General features: G+C 38.2%; 1 protein-coding gene across 10 annotated transcripts in view; it reads right to left on the reverse strand.

Moving 5' to 3' along the window:
- The window catches only part of FAF1 (Fas associated factor 1), a 569,750-nt gene that overhangs the window by 383,454 nt on the left and 168,485 nt on the right, over positions 1-17,811 (reverse strand). For all 10 annotated transcript variants that reach the window (XM_035251413.3, XM_002750807.7, XM_078331686.1 and 7 more), the window contains one exon: positions 4,955-5,001. In XM_035251413.3, the coding sequence (XP_035107304.1) occupies positions 4,955-5,001 (47 nt within the window). The remainder of the gene's footprint in view (positions 1-4,954; positions 5,002-17,811) is intronic.

Genomic DNA, 17,811 nt, shown 5'->3' on the forward strand with positions numbered 1-17,811 from the left:
TTTCCTCTATCACTTTCCTTTATGCCCTTTGGTGGTCGACAGGGGGCTCTCCTGGTGGATGTGTTCTACCTACTGCTTCTTGGCCTGGAATGGGAATCACTACCTCTACATCCCTACCCTTCTCACTGAAGCTATGAGTCTGCTCTTCATCCTGTGCTCCCTTCCTTGCCAAGCAGAAGGAACCACCCATACCTGGGCTTGGTGGTCCAGTTGTCTCCTGCAGTCATTATATCTGGGTTGTCTCAGTATCCCTTTTCTGATCTTGGAACTTTTTCCACAACTGTGTAATTGACTACCTTACATGAAATTCCCTCTGGTAAAATTTCTAGGGTAGGCCAGGTGCAGAGGCTCACACCTATAATCCCAGTGTTTTGGGAGGCCAAAGTGGGAGGATCACTTGAGCTTAGGAGTTCAACATTAGTCTGGGATTCAACAATAGTCTGGCAAGATGGCTGGGGCAAAACCCCATCTCTACAAAAAATAGCAAAAGTTAGCTGGGCTTGGTGGCACATGCCTGTAGTCCCAGGTACTCAGGAGACTGATGTGGGAGGATTAATTGAGCCCAGGTTACAGTGAGCTGAGATCATGCCACTGCACTCCAGCCTGGGTGACAGAGTGAGACCCCCATCTCAAAAAATTTAAAAATAATAATAAAGCTATCAAACAAATGAGAGGAAGGAAGAGATCTTATCCGTCAATGAATAATCCTAAAGTTTTCACTAACCTTTAATGAGATCCAAAGAATGCGAAAACAGCAATGTATTTTTTAAATTTCCTATCTGTGAAAACCACCATCTTATAATTTGACCTTGGTATTCTTTTCTGTTTAGTCATCTAATCATTTAATCATTATAGATTAAATAATCTATAGTTATCTTTTTTAAAAAAAGAGATATTAATTGAAGGCCAGGCGTGGTGGCTCATGCTCTAGGACTTTGGGACGCCACAGTGGGAGGATGGCTTGAACCCAGGAGTCTAGAACTCCTGAGCAACATAATGAGACCCCACCCCTGCAAAACACACAAAAATCAGCCAGGTCCAAGCTACTCAGGAGGCTGAGGTGGGAGGATCACTTCAGCCCAAGAATTCATGGCTATAGGAGGCTGTGATTGTGCCACTGCACTCCCACCTGAGATACAAAGCAAGACCTTGTCTCAAAAAAAAAAAAAAAAAAAAAAAAAAGATACTATTTGGAAGCTGGGAAACTGCAAAAGGTGTCACATGCCTGTAGTCCCAGTTACTTAGGAGGCTGAGTCAGAAAGATTGTTTGAGCTTAGGAGGAGTTCAAATCCATTCTAAGCAGCATAGCAAGACCCCTGTACCTAAAAATCAATATTAAAACGACACTGATTTGGAAGCTGTACACACAAATCTATTTTAGTTCTAAAACTTCAACTAAATAAGTGTTTTTATCCTTACTCAACTTTCCTCTACAAACAACTCAGGCTCTTGGAAGGCAATAAGCAGAAAGCAAAGTAAACAGGAACTCTGTGCTTGTTTATTATTTCAATTTTTTAAAGTCCATGCCATGGCAAAATTTGTAGGCACCTCCTTAAAAAAAAATTCCACATTTATTTTGGAGATAAACTTGTGAATCAAATCAGATTTTTAAAATGGAAATTAGACAAAGCCATACATAGAAACTAACTGGCTATAGTGGCTATTCTCTAAGTTTAAAAACCTGGGCATTTATAAAGTTTACTTTTAAAAAGCATAGCATCAGCTCTCAACTTACACAAGTAATTCGCTAACATTTCTTCCCCAGAAATAATTTATAAAGAGGCTCTGGACAATATGCTAAATAAATAATATATTGAACCATGTAAATACACATACTCAATGTTTGTTTATGACTGAATAGTTTACATTTATGACTGGATAAGTTACACACAATATGCTGTGTTAGCAATATACTTTCTCATGAAATAAACCTTCGAGAAAGAGCCAGAAGACTTGCTTATATTCCTGACTCCATCAACATCAGGCTGTATCATCTGGGCCAAGTCACTTATGACTTATCCTATCTACCTGTAAAATGAGGAATAATAATATCTGCCTGTACTAGCTTATAACTAAAATAATAACTATCAAAAAACAAAGCTGTGGAAGACAGACATTATGTACATGTATTGAATGGCAACTTCTTTACCCAAAAGAAAAAGCTTTTTTTAAATTTTTATTTTTATTTTTAGATGGATTCTCACCCTGTCGCTGTCGCCTAGGCTACAGTGCAGTGTTGCAATCTCAGCTTACTGCAACTTTGGCCTCCCGGGTTCAAGTTCTATTTCTAGTAGAGACAGAGTTTTACCATGTTGGCCAAGCTGGTCTTGAACTCCTGACCACAAGTGACCTGCTGACCTTGGCCTCCCAAAGGGCTGGAATTACAGGCCTGAGCCACCATGCCTAGCTCTCAAAGGAAAATCTTAAAAGTTTTGAAATGTCTCACTGACTGATCTTGAAGAAGACAGAGTAATAGAGAAGACAGAACAAGGCTTTGAAAATAAGATAATCTAGACTTCACCACCTGCTTGTGATCTTGGGCAAGTCTATGTAAACTCTCTAACTTTGAATTTCCTCATAAGTAAAATACAAACATTTACCTCTTACAGGTTGTAGTGAGTATTAAATGAATACAAATATCTCAATTGCCTAGCACACTGCCTTAAGCATTCATAAAAAGTTTCTTTCCCTTGGAGTTTATGGTTACATTAAAAATCATATTCCCTCTTGGATTCACACAAAAACTTGATTTCAAGACAAGCTATAAAGCACATACTGGCTCTTCTCCCTCTTAAAACAAAACAAAACAAAAAACAAACAAACAAAAAAAACAAACCCAACTTTTTTAGATTGCAGATAATTAGTACAGTTTTTTGTTTCTGATAATCTCTGGTCAAAGGAATTTACTATCAACACATGTATCAGTGAGGTGGGTATTTATTTCCTACCAAAAAGTTTAATATCTCATGAGAATATTGTTTTATGTAGTCATTTCTTTAAACTATAGTATTTGATAGCACCTTTCTTTGTTAAGGGATGAACTAACAATTTAACTCAGTTATTTACATGGACTATATTCAACTTTATTATGAAAACCAAAAATACAAAACAAAAATCCTTTTAACTGCTTGCATATAACATTTCTAGCATTGCGCCTTCTACTTTCAGTAGTAAGCCTATGAGAAAGTACACAAAGAGCCCTCTTTTGTTTTCCTCTGGTCAGTAGATACACAAGAGGAATTTTCAGTTATGTTAAATCCACAATGATTTCAAAGCTAAAGAAAAAGGTTAGGAAGGAAATAGTTGAAAAATATCACTAGATAACAACTGACTTCCTTGTGGAGACATATGATTCATTCCTTCAAAAAAAGCAAATGATACCACCAAATTCCTACTCTGATCAAAGTTTAACCCCAAATATTATAGAAACTTTATGAGAAATCAGTTTAATACTGAATTCCTAGTCACAAAATATATTAAACAAAAAGTATAATCTGTGACAGGAAAGATGGAATGTTTCCAGGGGAGAAGAAATTTCTACAGTTCACCTGTAGCAGCAAATGCTTTTAATTGAACGATATATCCAATATATACTCAGAATCCAATAGCTGAACTCGCAAAGGTTTTGCATAGCAAAAATTTTGGCACAAAAAGTGGTAATAACATTTATTCAAAAATAAAACTGGAGTGATATTTAACAGTGTAAAACTTTCTAAACTAAGAAAAAAATGACCATGAAGGAAGTTCATCTGGTTTGCTTTCTAGACAAGGGTTTTGATAGAATTGAATGCTTTTGAACAAACAACAAAGTAACAATTAAACAAACAGAAGTTGATAGAGGCTCTGGAAATCGGCCACATTTACTCTGGATGAAACTCTTTCTGACAGTTTAAAAGAGAGGAATGGGGGTATAGGTCTGTTTTATCATCGCTTTCATCTAAAAACCATTAATCATTAAGGGTGGTACAGGTACCAAAGAGAATTTTGCTTCCATCCTAAATATATGTTTTCTTATAAGATACAGCAAGTTTTGCAGTTCATGGTGAATCTCCCGATGCTTTTGCAAGAGTACTTTTCTTGCTCTCCAAAACGATCTCATTCCTAATCTGCTGTTTCTGTTTGCCTCATCTGCACTTAGCAGATCATGCTTCAGTGACTTAGAAATCCCAGCCACCAAAATTCAAGCCAAAGTTTGAACTGAGAGGAAAGGGGGGAAAAATCAAGTAATTAAACTACACTTGAAAGAGAGAACGGTTTTACCTCCTATGACTTTATACAGTGTTCTTTAATCCAGAACCAGAGTCTAAATTTAAGGACACAAAAGTTATGAATTCATTTTTAACTTAAGCTTATAGTTATGTTATAACTATTATAATTCTCTGGGACACATCTTCCAATTTTACCTTCTGGCCATAACACAATACCTCTAAAACCATCTCACTTGTTAACACTAGATACTTCAAGTAAAACAGTTCAGTATTCTGAAAAGTTGCATTATTAAGGACTGCCTCAAATTGCTGCAAGTTATTATATGCTTGAATTAGAAACTAAAAGGGAAGGATAAAAAGTCTGTAGTAAGCCTGGAAATAAAGCCTGTACAATTAAGATTGATAACCATATTCTGGGTTTATTAAACCAATAGCCAGTGCTAATGGTTTTAAAAATTCAGTTCTTTTCATCTTATAAATCAAAGGATAACCTTGAAAAGCTTTCTTAAAAATTAAACAAAACCACCTTAAAAGATGTATTATCAAATATGCAATACTTTTATACAGTTAAAAGTTGAACGCCTAGGGAATTAATACATAGAAATATCTGAAAGAACAATATTAATGAACTTATATATACAAAATCAATGCTCTATTAAAAAATAAAACAAAAAAAATTAACAGCTAGCTCTCTGTTTTTGTTCTGCTAAACAGTCATCTTAACTGGTAAGAGCTTTATAACATACCTTTGTAGAATGCCATTTTCCTGGGGTATTACACCATTGATAGCTGCCTGCAAACAAGAAACAGAGAAGGCCATTTAAAGAAACAGGTAAGTACTCAAGTGCAGTGGGGAACACTTTAAAAGGAAATAAGTATACTTTGAAAAATTTATTTAAATAATAAATTTTTTTAGTGATCCAAATGTTCTCTATTAAATGTTTCTCTATTTCTCAGTTATAAATCAAATTTTAGAAAATTAAAAAACATGCATTTGGCATATAATATCCCCAAACCTTGAGTCATAAAAAAGTCTAGTTCCACAGTCCTAATTCAGGCAAAACACCCACAAAAAACAAAGTTTAAGGAGGTCAAAACAGAAAAAATCAGTAACTTAATCTTACAAACATTATTTCCTTTCTCAAACTGAGAAGAGCAAGATATAAAATCACAAATGCATGTACTATTTTATGTTATGATCATTATTCTTAAAGAAAAGAACATTGAAAAGAAATGAATACAGAGGCAAAAGTCCTTCAATAAACCTAATACCATGACTAGTAACAGGTGACAAAAGGAAGTAGCATTAGGAGAGGTTTCCTTATATAAAACATCCCTAAAATTAATTTCTAAGCTATCAAGTTACCAAGCAGTCAGAACATAGCACAGGTATGACAGGAGACGGATGTTTTGAAGGCTATTAAGAAAGCAGGCTGTCAAATCCTGGACTGTAGACAGCTTACTGCAGGGGAATAGAGAATATTCTCAGGAAAAGAAAACAAAAACAAACAAGAACGAAAGCCCAACTTTTCCAACGTTGTCTTTATATCATAACAACTTCTCTTTCCCTACACTTCCGGCATCCACATCAAAATGAATAATCCACAAAAACAAAAAAACGCTTACCACTTTAATGTTTTATCAGCTGCCTGGAAATCCATTGCTAAAAGGAGTTTGGATATTTTATGAAATATTAACTTAAATATTTGCCAGAGGTAGGTAAAATTCACACCATTGTACTGCTGAATGGAAATAGAGTATAGGGTGTTTGCTATGAATTTTGGGAATTGTAATGTTCCAGTGGAAAAAAAAAAAAGAAATCCACAGATTAATATAGAAAATAGATACCATAGAACCCTGGAAACTCTGGAGGCTCAAAAATCCTTTGAGCAAAGCAAATGCTAAAATCAGTTTTCAGATACAAAGTCAATGGAAGTATTTCTGCCCATTACTAGGTCAACTATCCTCTTTCTGTTAATAGCAAGGGTTCCATGTACATATATCTCCTTTGCTAAATAACAGTAGATGGTTAAGAGAATACTCTGTGGTGCTGAAGAAGAAATAAAATACCAGAGCTTAGAAAGATTTGGTTCAAATCTTTCAAAAAAAAATTTCACTGAGGAATGCCGAAGTATAATGGAAAGAACACTAAGGACTCAGAAAGTCCAAAGTCTGAAACCAGGCTCTCCCATTTATTAATTTGGTAACCTTAGTATATTCACTGAACTTATTTGAGCCTCAGTTTCCTTGTCTGTATAATACATAATTGTATAATCAGTTAAACATTACATACTCAGCCACAAAAGTCCTACCTTTTTTGTTTCTCAAAGGCCTGTCTAGCACAATGTCTGCACATTGAAAGTACTCATTAATCATTTATTAAAGAAATTAATAATAGAAGAATATAAAGAAAAGTCACCTATTCAAGACTTTAAAGTTGGCCCAGAAAAGCCTGACTAAAATAAAGCCTCATTCTTTCAGTTGAGACTGAAGAAAGAGTGAAAAGTAGCAAGATGGGGAGGGGATTCTATGCAGAAGGAACAGTGACACAAATCCACTTTTCAACTCTTTCCTTTCCCAAAATCTTAGACTATTTTAAATAGTTAATTTATCTGGAGAAGTTGGCTCCTGACATCAAACAACAAACTACGTACATAAATGAGTCAAATGTAATCCAGAACAAAAGTACAATAAAAGTATAATATGGCAAAGGAATAGAAAATAGGAAACAGATTTCTGCCTGTGAGGATTAAGGAAAGCTTTAGAGAAGAAGGGACATTTATTCTATACGTCAAACAATGAGAAGATATAGAATCAAAGGAAAATTCCAGATTCCAACATGTTCAATTCAATGTTAACTTTCAGGTGACAGAAAGATATCATTTGTTCATAAAATAAATGTGTATTAATTGTCAACTATGTACCAAGAACTATGCTAGGCAATTAAGATATAGTGATGAACATAACACAGCTTGCCTTCTAGGAAGGACAAAGTATATTCAATAATTAGTTTTATTATGAAAAATTCGGCTAATACCAAAATGGAGATGTCTAAAAATTAACTGAAAAAAATCACAGCTACATTAAGAAAAGCAACATCTGTTTAAAGGCAAATAAATGAAGCCCTAGAAATATTTTAATTCCCTCCCTCACTCAGGTATCTTCTTTGTTGAAGAAAAAGGAGAAAAAGATAAAATGTTGAGTAAATTCATTACAAAGAAAACAAATAGGCTGGCGTGGTGGCTCACACCTGAAATCCCAGCACTTTGGGAGGCCGAGGTGGGCGGATCACGAGGTCAAGAGATCGAGAGCATCCTGGCCAATGTGGTGAAACCTCGTCTCTACTAAAAAAAAAATTTGCTAGGCATGGTAGCACATGCCTGTAGTCCCAGCTACTCAGAAGGCTGAGGCAGAAGAATAGCTTGAACCCAGGAGGAGGAGGTTGCAGTGAGCCGAGATTGCGCCACCGCACTCCAGCCTGGTGACAGAGCAAGACTCCATCTCAAAATGAAAGAAAGAAAAAAAAAGGAAGGAAGGAAGGAAGGGAGGGAGGGAGGGAGAAAAATAAAAATGTAAAGGGCAGAGAGAAGAAAGCTGGAAAATATAAGAATACACTAAAATTATGAGGCCTTAAGGTTATTAGATATATTTTGACAATAACTAAATTATAGAAGACTTAAAGATAAATGCGAAACTAAGAACAACTGACTCTCTTAAAACATTTAGTGTGAAAAGCATAAAGACAGAAACTGTAAGAAGAATGGCTGCAGTAAGTTTTTGTTTGCTTTTTTTTTCCTCCATAAGAATATTGATTTCTTGAATTTATACAATCCACAAAAAAAAAAAAGATAAAAAAGACTCAAGAAACGGGTAAAATTGAAAGTTTAGTTAATTACAACACTCTTCCAATTGCCTATTCATTGCCAAGCACTATGCAAGACTTTGTGGATGGCCCAGTGCCTGATCTACAGCTCAGGAGAGGGGCTCAGATAGAGGGGATACTTTTAGAAAAGAGATCAGTAAGATCTGGACTGTAGACTAAAAATTATACTGAGTTTATTATAAAAACTACTTTACTTGCGAAAAACTATCTCATTGTTAATACTATTTTTGCTAGGAAGATATAATATCTCTCACTCTATAAATAGCAAAATGAAAGACTGATTAAATATTTGGTCAAAATAATAGAGAACAGAATCAGGAAAATATTTTCATTTCTGAGACTGACTCAAACAACTACAGTGGATCATGATCATACTGTAATGTATTTTAAGAAGAACATCTTGACTTGACCTAGTTTATAATCACTGGAAACTCCATTTTAATATAACTATTATTCCCTTCGTACTAATTATATTCATAATATTGTAATCAATTAATATACCTCAATCAAAATCTAGCCTCTAAATTCTGTTTAGCAAAACTGACAACAAAAACACCACCCTCTAAAATGTTATTTTCCATAATACACTGAAAAACATTTAAGGTATGCATAAAACACAGTGGAAGCCAATGTCAGAGATGGCCAAAGGAGCCTTAAAAAAGGCGGAAAATCATGATATTCATGGTGGGCCTTAGACCTCTGGGGAAAGAAAATGGCAAAAATTTCTATAAATTTCATTATAACATCACATATGAAAGGAAACTGAGTCACTGGTAAATCGGTAGATTATAAAACTGTGGCATGTAATATAAATCATCCACTACATAGAATGCTAGGATATCCTTTCTCTAACATATATGGAAAATCTTAATTTTAATCCTTTATTATAAACAAATCTTAATTTTAATCCTTTATTATAAACAAAAGACCGTTAAAGAAAATGGCAATGACAAATTTTTAAGAAGAACAGAGATGACACAGGGATATATGGATAGTATCCAACAACCTCAAAAATAACTTACGAGTAAAGGAGTTGTAGTAACAATAATGGCAGCTAACATTGTACCATTTTTATTAAATGTGAGGCTTTTCAAAGTACATTACATATATCAATTCATTTAACTCTCACATTACCTCAATTTGACAGAAAAGGACACCAAGAAAACTGTCATAACAATAGGTAGGCAAATGATGAAAAATAAAGAATTGCTAAATTGGACATCAAAATTCAAAGTGTTTGCCCTTTGAAAGATACCATTAAGAAAATAAAAAGACGAGGGGAGGACTCAAGATGGCGCTGTGAGAACAACCCAGGATTGAAGCTCTCGGTGCATGTGCGGAGAGGGTGAGTCAGGGCCGCATTTCCAGACAAATCTTTGATGCCCACAGAACAAGAAAATTTCCAGGTATAAAAGAGACGCGGGACACCAGGCAGAGGTTTTGGCTGGTGTAGCCGGCAGCCGGTGTGGCAGCGGACCGCGCAGTAGCACAGTGGCGCTACACAGCGCTCTGCACAAAGCGCACTGGTCTGGGTGCCCTGCTGAACCGGCAACCTGAGACTTGAGAGGGCTGTCCCTGAGACTGAACGGGACTTGGACAGAGAGCCAGCCCAGGAGATTCCAGGGACACAGCGTTTGGGGTAGCGCAGTGCAACAAAAAAAACGGCGATTCCAAACACTCCTGGTGGAGAGGTTCCCTGAGAGCGCAGCTCCATGGGGGAGGGGCGTCCGCAATTACCAAGGCAACCCGCACCTACTGAGGTACATGCCCATTGCTGACGCAGCCTGCCGTTGCCAAGGCAACCCGCTACAACAGAGAGGCTTTGCTGCAGGGTGTAGCCTGTGGCAGCAGGGCGGAGACCGCAGCAGAAGGGCAGAGCCTGCAGCAACAGAGCGAACTTCACACCTGAAGGGCGGAGCCTCAGCAGGCAAATAGTGACTAGACTGCCTCCTAGCTGGGCAAGACACCTCAATGGACACTCAAAAATAAAGCCCCAACCCCCCCAGACAGAGCATCTGAGAAAAAAAAGGTTTTTTTATGACTTCTGTTGCAGCAGAATTAAACATAGCAGCCTAACAGCCCTGAATGAACAAAAGAGCTCACAGCTCAGCAACTGAGTTCCTATAAAGTACAGACTGTCTCCTCAAGCAGCTCCCTGACCCCTCTATATCCAAAACACTGACCTTTGGCAGGCATCATTCTGGGACAAAGATAGCAGAAAAAGAAACTGGTAGCATCCCTTACTGTTCCACAGCTGCTATAGGTGCACCCCAGACAAGCAGGGCCTAGAATGGACCTCAGCAGTCGTACCGCAAAGGGCCTAGACTGGTAGAAGGAAAACCAAGTAACAAAAATACTTCATCATCAACAACCTGGGTGTCCGTTCAGAGACCCAATGGAAAAGTCAGCAACTATACAGACGACAGGTGGATAAATCCACAAAGATGGGAAGAAACCAGCGCAAAAAGGAGGAAAACACCTGAAACCAGAACATATCGCCTCCTAGAAAGGACCAAAACTCCTCACCAGCAAGGGAACAAAGCTGGACGGAGAATGACTGTGACGAAATGACGGAATTAGACTTCAGAAGGTGGATAATGAGAAACTTTTGTGAGCTAAAAGAACATGTTTTAAATCAATGCAAAGAAACTAAGAACCTTGAAAAAAGACATGAAAAAAGATTCGAGGAAATGAAAACAAGAATGGATAACTTAGAAAGGAATATGAATGAATTAAAGGAGCTGAAAAACACAATGCGAGAACTTCGTGAAGCATGCGCAAGTTTCAATAGCCGAATTGACCAAGCAGAAGAAAGAATATCAGAAGTCGAAGATCAACTCAATGAAATAAAACGAAAAGCCAAGATCAGAGAAAAAAGCACAAAAAGGAATGAACAAAGTCTCCAAGAAATGTAAAACTATGAGAAGAGACATAACCTACGTTTGATAGGTGTACCAGAAGGGGACGAAGAGAAGGAATACAAGCTGGAAAATACTCTTCAGGACATTATCCAGGAAAATTTCCCCACCTAGCAAGACAGGCCAACACTCAAATGTAGGAAATACAGAGAACACCACAAAGATACTCCGCAAGAAGAGCAACCCCAAGGCACATAATCGTCAGATTCAACAAGGTTGAAATAAAGGAGAAAATACTAAGGGCGGCCAGGGCGAAAGGTCGGGTCACCCACAAAGGGAAGCCCATCAGACTCACAGCAGATCTCTCGGCAGAAACACTACAAGCCACAAGAGAGTGGGGGCCAATATTGAACATCCTTAAAGACAAGAACTTTCAACCCAGAATTTCATATCCAGCCAAACTGAGCTTCAGAAGTGAAGGAAAAATAAAATTCTTTGCGAACAAGCAAGTACTCAGAGATTTTGTCACCACCAGGCCTGCTTTACAAGAGCTCCTAAAAGAGGCACTACACATAGAAAGGAACAACCAGTATCAGCCATTCCAAAATCACACTAAATACTAAAGAGTAACAACACAATGAAGAATCTACAACAACTAATGGGTAAAACAGCCAGCTAGCATCAAAATGGCAGTATCAAATTCACACATAACAATATTAACCCTAAATGTAAATGGACTGAATGCACCAATCAAAAGACACAGACTGGCAAATTGGATAAAAATCCAAAACCTGTCAGTGTGCTGTATCCAGGAAACCCAACTCACATGCAAGGATACACAAAGGCTCAAAATAAAGGGATGGAGGAAGATTTACCAAGCAAATGGAGAGAAAAAAAAAAGCAGGAGTTGCAATTCTCATCTCTGATAAAATAGACCTTAAAGCAACAAAGATCAAAAGAGACACAGAAGGCCACTACATAATGGTAAAAGGATCGATACAACAAGAAGAGCTAACGATCCTAAACATATATGGACCCAATAGAGGAGCACCCAGATACATAAGGCAAGTTCTTAATGACTTACAGAGACTTAGACTCCCACACAATAATAGTGGGAGACTTTAACACTCCACTGTCAATATTAGACAGATCAACCAGACAGAAAATCAACAAGGATATCCAGGGCTTGAACTCAGACCTGGAGCAAGCAAACCTGATAGACATTTACAGAACTGTCCACCCCAAATCCATAGAATATACATTCTTCTCAGCACCACATCACACCTACTCTAAAATTGAACACATAATTGGAAGTAAAGCACTGCTCAGCAAATGCAAAACAACTGAAATCATAACAAACAGCCTCTCAGACCATAGTGCAATCAAGTTAGAACTCAGAATACAGAAACCAACCCAAAACCGCACAGCTTCATGGAAACTGAACAACTGGCTCTTGAATGTTGACTGGATAAACAATGAAATGAAGGCAGAAATAAAGAAGTTCTTCGAAACCAATGAGAACGAAGACACAACATGCCAGAACCTCTGGGACACATTTAAAGCAGTCTCTAGAGGAAAGTATATACCAATAAGTGCCCATATGAGAAGAATAGAGAGATCCAAATTTGACACCCTATCGTCAAAATTGAAAGAGCTAGAGGAGCAAGATCAAAAAAACTCAAAACCCAGCAGAAGACAAGAAATAACTAAGATCAGAGCTGAACTGAAGGAGATTGAGACACGAAAAACCCTTCAAAAAATCAATAAATCCAAGAGCTGCTTTTTTGAAAAGATCAACAAAATAGACCACTAGCCAGATTGATTAAAAATAAAAGAGAGAACAACCAAATAGACGCAATAAAAAATGATAAAGGGGAAATCACCACAGATTCCACACAAATTCAAACCATCATCAGAGAATATTACAAACAACTCTATGCACATAAACTAGTAAACCTGCAAGAAATGGATAAATTCCTGGACTCCTGTGTCCTCCCAAGCCTAAACCAGGAGGAAGCTGAAACTATGAATAGACCAGTAACAAGGTCAGAAGTTGAGGCAGCAATTAAGAGCATACCACACAAAAAAAGCCCAGGTCCAGATGGGTTCACAGCCATATTCTACTAGACACACAAAGAGGAGCTGGTACCATTCCTTCTGAAACTATTCCAAATAATCCAAAAAGAGGGAATCCTTCCCAAATCATTTTCTGAGACCAATATCATCCTGATACCAAAACCCGGCAGAGACCCAACAAGAAAAGAAAACTTCAGGCCAATATCCATGATGAACATAGATGCAAAAATCTTCAATAAAATATTGGCAAGCCGATTGCAACAGCAAATCAAAAAACTTATTCATCATGATCAAGTAGGATTCATCCCGGGGATGCAAGGCTGGTTCAACATACGCAAGTCTATCAACGTAATTCACCACATAAACAGAACCAAAAACAAAAACCACACGATTATCTCAATTGACGCAGAGAAGGCATTGGACAAAATTCAACAGCCCTTTATGCTAAAAACCCTCAATAAACTCGGTATCGATGGAACGTATCTCAAAGTAATAAAAGCTATTTATGACAAACCAACAGCCAATATCATACTGAATGGGCAAAAACTGGAAGCATTCCCTTTGAAATCCGGCACTAGACAAGGATGCCCTCTTTCACCACTCCTATTCAATATAGTACTGGAAGTTCTAGCCACAGCAATCAGGCAAGAAAAAGAAATAAAGGGTATTCAAATAGGAAAGGTGGAAGCCAAATTGTCTCTATTTGCAGACGACATGATAGTATACCCAGAAGACCCCATCGCCTCAGCCCAAAAACTCCTGAAACTGATAAGCAACTTCAGCAAAGTCTCAGGATATAAAATCAATGTGCAAAAATCACAAGCATTCCTCTACACCAATAACAGACTTAAAGAAAGCCAAATCAAGAACGAACTGCCATTCACAATTGCTACAAAAAGAATAAAATACCTTGGAATACAACTCACAAGGAACGTAAGGGACCTCTTCAAGGAAAACTACAAACCACTGCTCAACGAAATAAGAGAGGACACAAACAGATGGAGAAACATTCCATGTTCATGGTTAGGAAGAATTAATATCATCAAAATGGCTATACTGCCCAAAGTAATTTACAGAATCAACGCTATCCCCATCAAGCTACCATTGACTTTCTTCACAGAACTGGAAAAAACCACCATGAACTTCATATAGAACCAAAAGAGAGCCCGCATAGCCAAGTCAATTCTAAGCAAAAAGAACACAGCGGGGGGCATCACACTACCGGATTTCAAACTATACTACAAGGCTACAGTAATCAAAACAGCATGGTACTGGTACCAAAACAAAGATATAGACCAATGGAACAAAACAGAGGCATCGGAGGCAACACAACATATCTACCACCATACAAACTTGGATAAACCTGACAAAAACAAGCAATGGGGAAAGGATTCCCTGTTTAAACAAATGGTGTTGAGAAAACTGGCTAGCCATGTGCAGAGCGCAGAAACTGGACCCCTTCCTGACACCTTACACTAAAATTAACTCCAGATGGATTAAAGACTTAAACATAAGACCTGGCACCATAAAAACCCTAGAAGGAAATCTAGGCAAAACCATCCAGGACATAGGAGAAGGCAAGGACTCCATGAACAAAACACCAAAAGCATTGGCAACAAAAGCCAAAATAGACAAATGAGACCTAATGAAACTCCACAGCTTCTGCACGGCAGAAGAAACAGTCACTAGAGTGAATCGGCAACCAACAGAATTGGGAAAAATTTTTGCAATTTACCCATCTGACAAAGGGCTGATATCCAGAATTTACAAAGAATGCAAACAGATTTACAGGAATAAAACAAACAAGCCCATTCAAAAGTGGGCAAAGGATATGAACAGACACTTTACAAAAGAAGACATATATGAGGCCAACAATCATATGAAAAAATGCTCATCGTCACTGGTCATCAGAGAGATGCAAATCAAAACCACATTGAGATACCATCTCACGCCAGTTAGAATGGCGATCATTAAAAAATCTGGAGACAACAGATGCTGGAGAGGATGTGGAGAAAAAGGAACACTTTGACACTGTTGGTGGGAGTGTAAATTAGTTCAACCATTGTGGAAGACAGTGTGGCGATTCCTCAAGGCCTTAGAAATAGAAATTCCATTTGACCCAGCAATCCCATTACTGGGTATATATCCAAAGGACTATAAATCGTTCTACTATAAGGACACATGTACACGAATGTTCATTGCAGCACTGTTTACAATAGCAAGGACGTGGAATCAACCCAAATGCCCAATGATGATAGACTGGTTTGGGAAAATGTGGCACATATACACCATGGAATATTTTGCAGTAATCAGAAATGATGAGTTCGTGTCCTTTGTAGGGATATGAATGAATCTGGAGAACATCATTCTCAGCAAACTGACACAAGAACAGAAAATGAAATACCGCATATTCTCACTCATAGACGGGTGATGAAAAATGAGAACACATGGACACAGGGAGGGGAGTACTAAACACTGGGGTCTATCGGGGGGAAAAGGGGAGGGCAAGTGGGAGGGGCAAGTGGCGAGGGATAACCTGGGAAGAAATGCCAAATGTGGGTGAAAGGGAGAAAGGAAGCAAAACACACTGCCTATGCAACTGTCTTGCATATTCTGCACATGTACCCCAAAACCTAAAATGCAATAAAAAATTAAAAAAATAAAAATAAAAATACAAGCTTCAGACTAGGAAAAAAATATTTATAATGTATATATCTGAGATGGATTTATATTAAAAATTAAAAAGAATTCTGGAGACTTAAGACAAACAAGTCAATAAGAAAATGGGGGAAAGATCTGAACAGATACTTCTCAAAAGAAGATACATGAATGATGACAAGCACATAAAAAGATGTTCAAATTAGTCATCAGACAAATACAAACTAAAACCACAATAAGATACCACCACACACCCAATGGTTAAGTTAAATCAGACAATACAAGTGTTAGCAATAATATCAAGCAAAAGAACATCTCATACGTTGTATAAACAACTTTCGAAATTCTGTGGTAGTTTGATATACAGGTAAATATGTGATGTAGGCAGCCATCACCAGTGGAAGCACACAAAGAAACACCACAGCCTTGCTTACACTGGTACTCTGCTCCATTAGATGTATGTACACCCTGCCACAATGCCACAGCTGCTGAAACACACAAGCTAACACCATCAAGACTAAGGGTACTGGCTAGCATGGAGGTTTCATGGCCAGAGGACTGGGAACATCTCAGACCCTCCAGTATGGCATGTTCCTAAGCTCGAGACAGAAAGCTAGGGACCTGGTGTCAGCTCCCCCAAAGTGAGAGCATGAGGCCTAAGAGGCCTTGGCTCCCTAAAATCTTTCACTAAAGAAGTGACTTCACTGAACTTACCTTATACTACGATGAAACCCCCAAATGCATCAAAGAAAAGAAAACACACACACACCCACTCTCTCTCTCTTTTAATTTCTCTCTCAAAGGATTATCGTTTTCAAAGACTGAAGGAAAATCAGCCCACACAGATGCGAAAGAACCTGCAAGAACTCTGGCAAATCAAAAAAGCTCAGTGTCTTCTCACCTAAAAGCAATCACACTAATTCCCCAGTACTGGGTCTTAACCAGACTAAATGGATGAAATGAAAGAAATAGAATTCAGAGTATAAATAGGAACAAAGGCAGCTGCCGCCATACCGTCATAGCTCTCCAACACCAGTGCTGCCTCTCGCTTACCAAGCTCCAGCCAAAGAAGAAGAGGGGTAAGTAAGGAGGTCTCTGTACCATGGCTCGTACAAAGCAGACTGCCCGCAAGTCAACCAGTGGTAAAGCACCAAGGAAGCAGCTGGCTACAATAGCCACTTGCAAGAGTGTGCCCTCCACTGGAGGGGTGAAGAAACCTCATTGTTACAAGCATGGTACTGTGGCACTCCGTATAATTAGACATTATCAGAAGTCCCCTGAACTTCTGATTCGCAACTTCCCTTCCAGTGTCTGGTGCAAGAAATTGCTCAGGACTTTAAAACACATCTGCACTTCCAGAGCGCAGCTATCAGTGCTTTGCAGGAGGCAAGTGAGGCCTATCTGGTTGGCCTTTTTGAAGACACCCTTTGTGCTGTCCATGCCAAACATGTAACAATTATGCCGAAAGACAACCAGCTAGCATGCCGCATACATGCAGAACATGCTTAAGAATCTACTATGATGGGAAACATTTAATTCTCATTTTTAAAAAAATTTCTCTTCTTCCTGTGACTGGTAGTTCTGAACATTAGATATTTTTCCCCATGGGGTCAAAAGGTGCCTAAGTATATGACTGCAAGTGGAAAAACAGGGGACAGAAATCAGGTATTGGCAGTTTTTCCATTTTCAGTTGTGTGTGAATTTTTAATATAAATGAGATGTAAAGCATTAATGCAGGTTAAAATGTTTCAGTGAACAAGTTTCAGTGGTTCGACTTTATAATAATTATAAACCTGTTAAATTTTTCTGGACAACGCTAGCATCTGGATTTTTTTTTTTTTTTTTGAGATGGAGTTTCGCTCTTGTTACCCAGGCTGGAGTGCAATGGCGCAATCTCGGCTCACCACAACCTCCGCCTCCTGGGTTCAAGCAATTCTCCTGCCTCAGCCTCCTGAGTAGCTGGGATTACAGGCACACACCACCATGCCCAGCTAATTTTTTGTATTTTTAGTAGAGATGGAGTTTCACCATGTTGACCAGGATGGTCTCAATCTCTTGACCTCGTGATCCACCTGCCTCGGCCTCCCAAAGTGCTGGGATTACAGGCTTGAGCCACCATGCCCAGCCC

This window comes from Callithrix jacchus, chromosome 7, assembly GCF_049354715.1.
Source record: "Callithrix jacchus isolate 240 chromosome 7, calJac240_pri, whole genome shotgun sequence".
Lineage (NCBI taxonomy): Eukaryota > Metazoa > Chordata > Mammalia > Primates > Cebidae > Callithrix > Callithrix jacchus.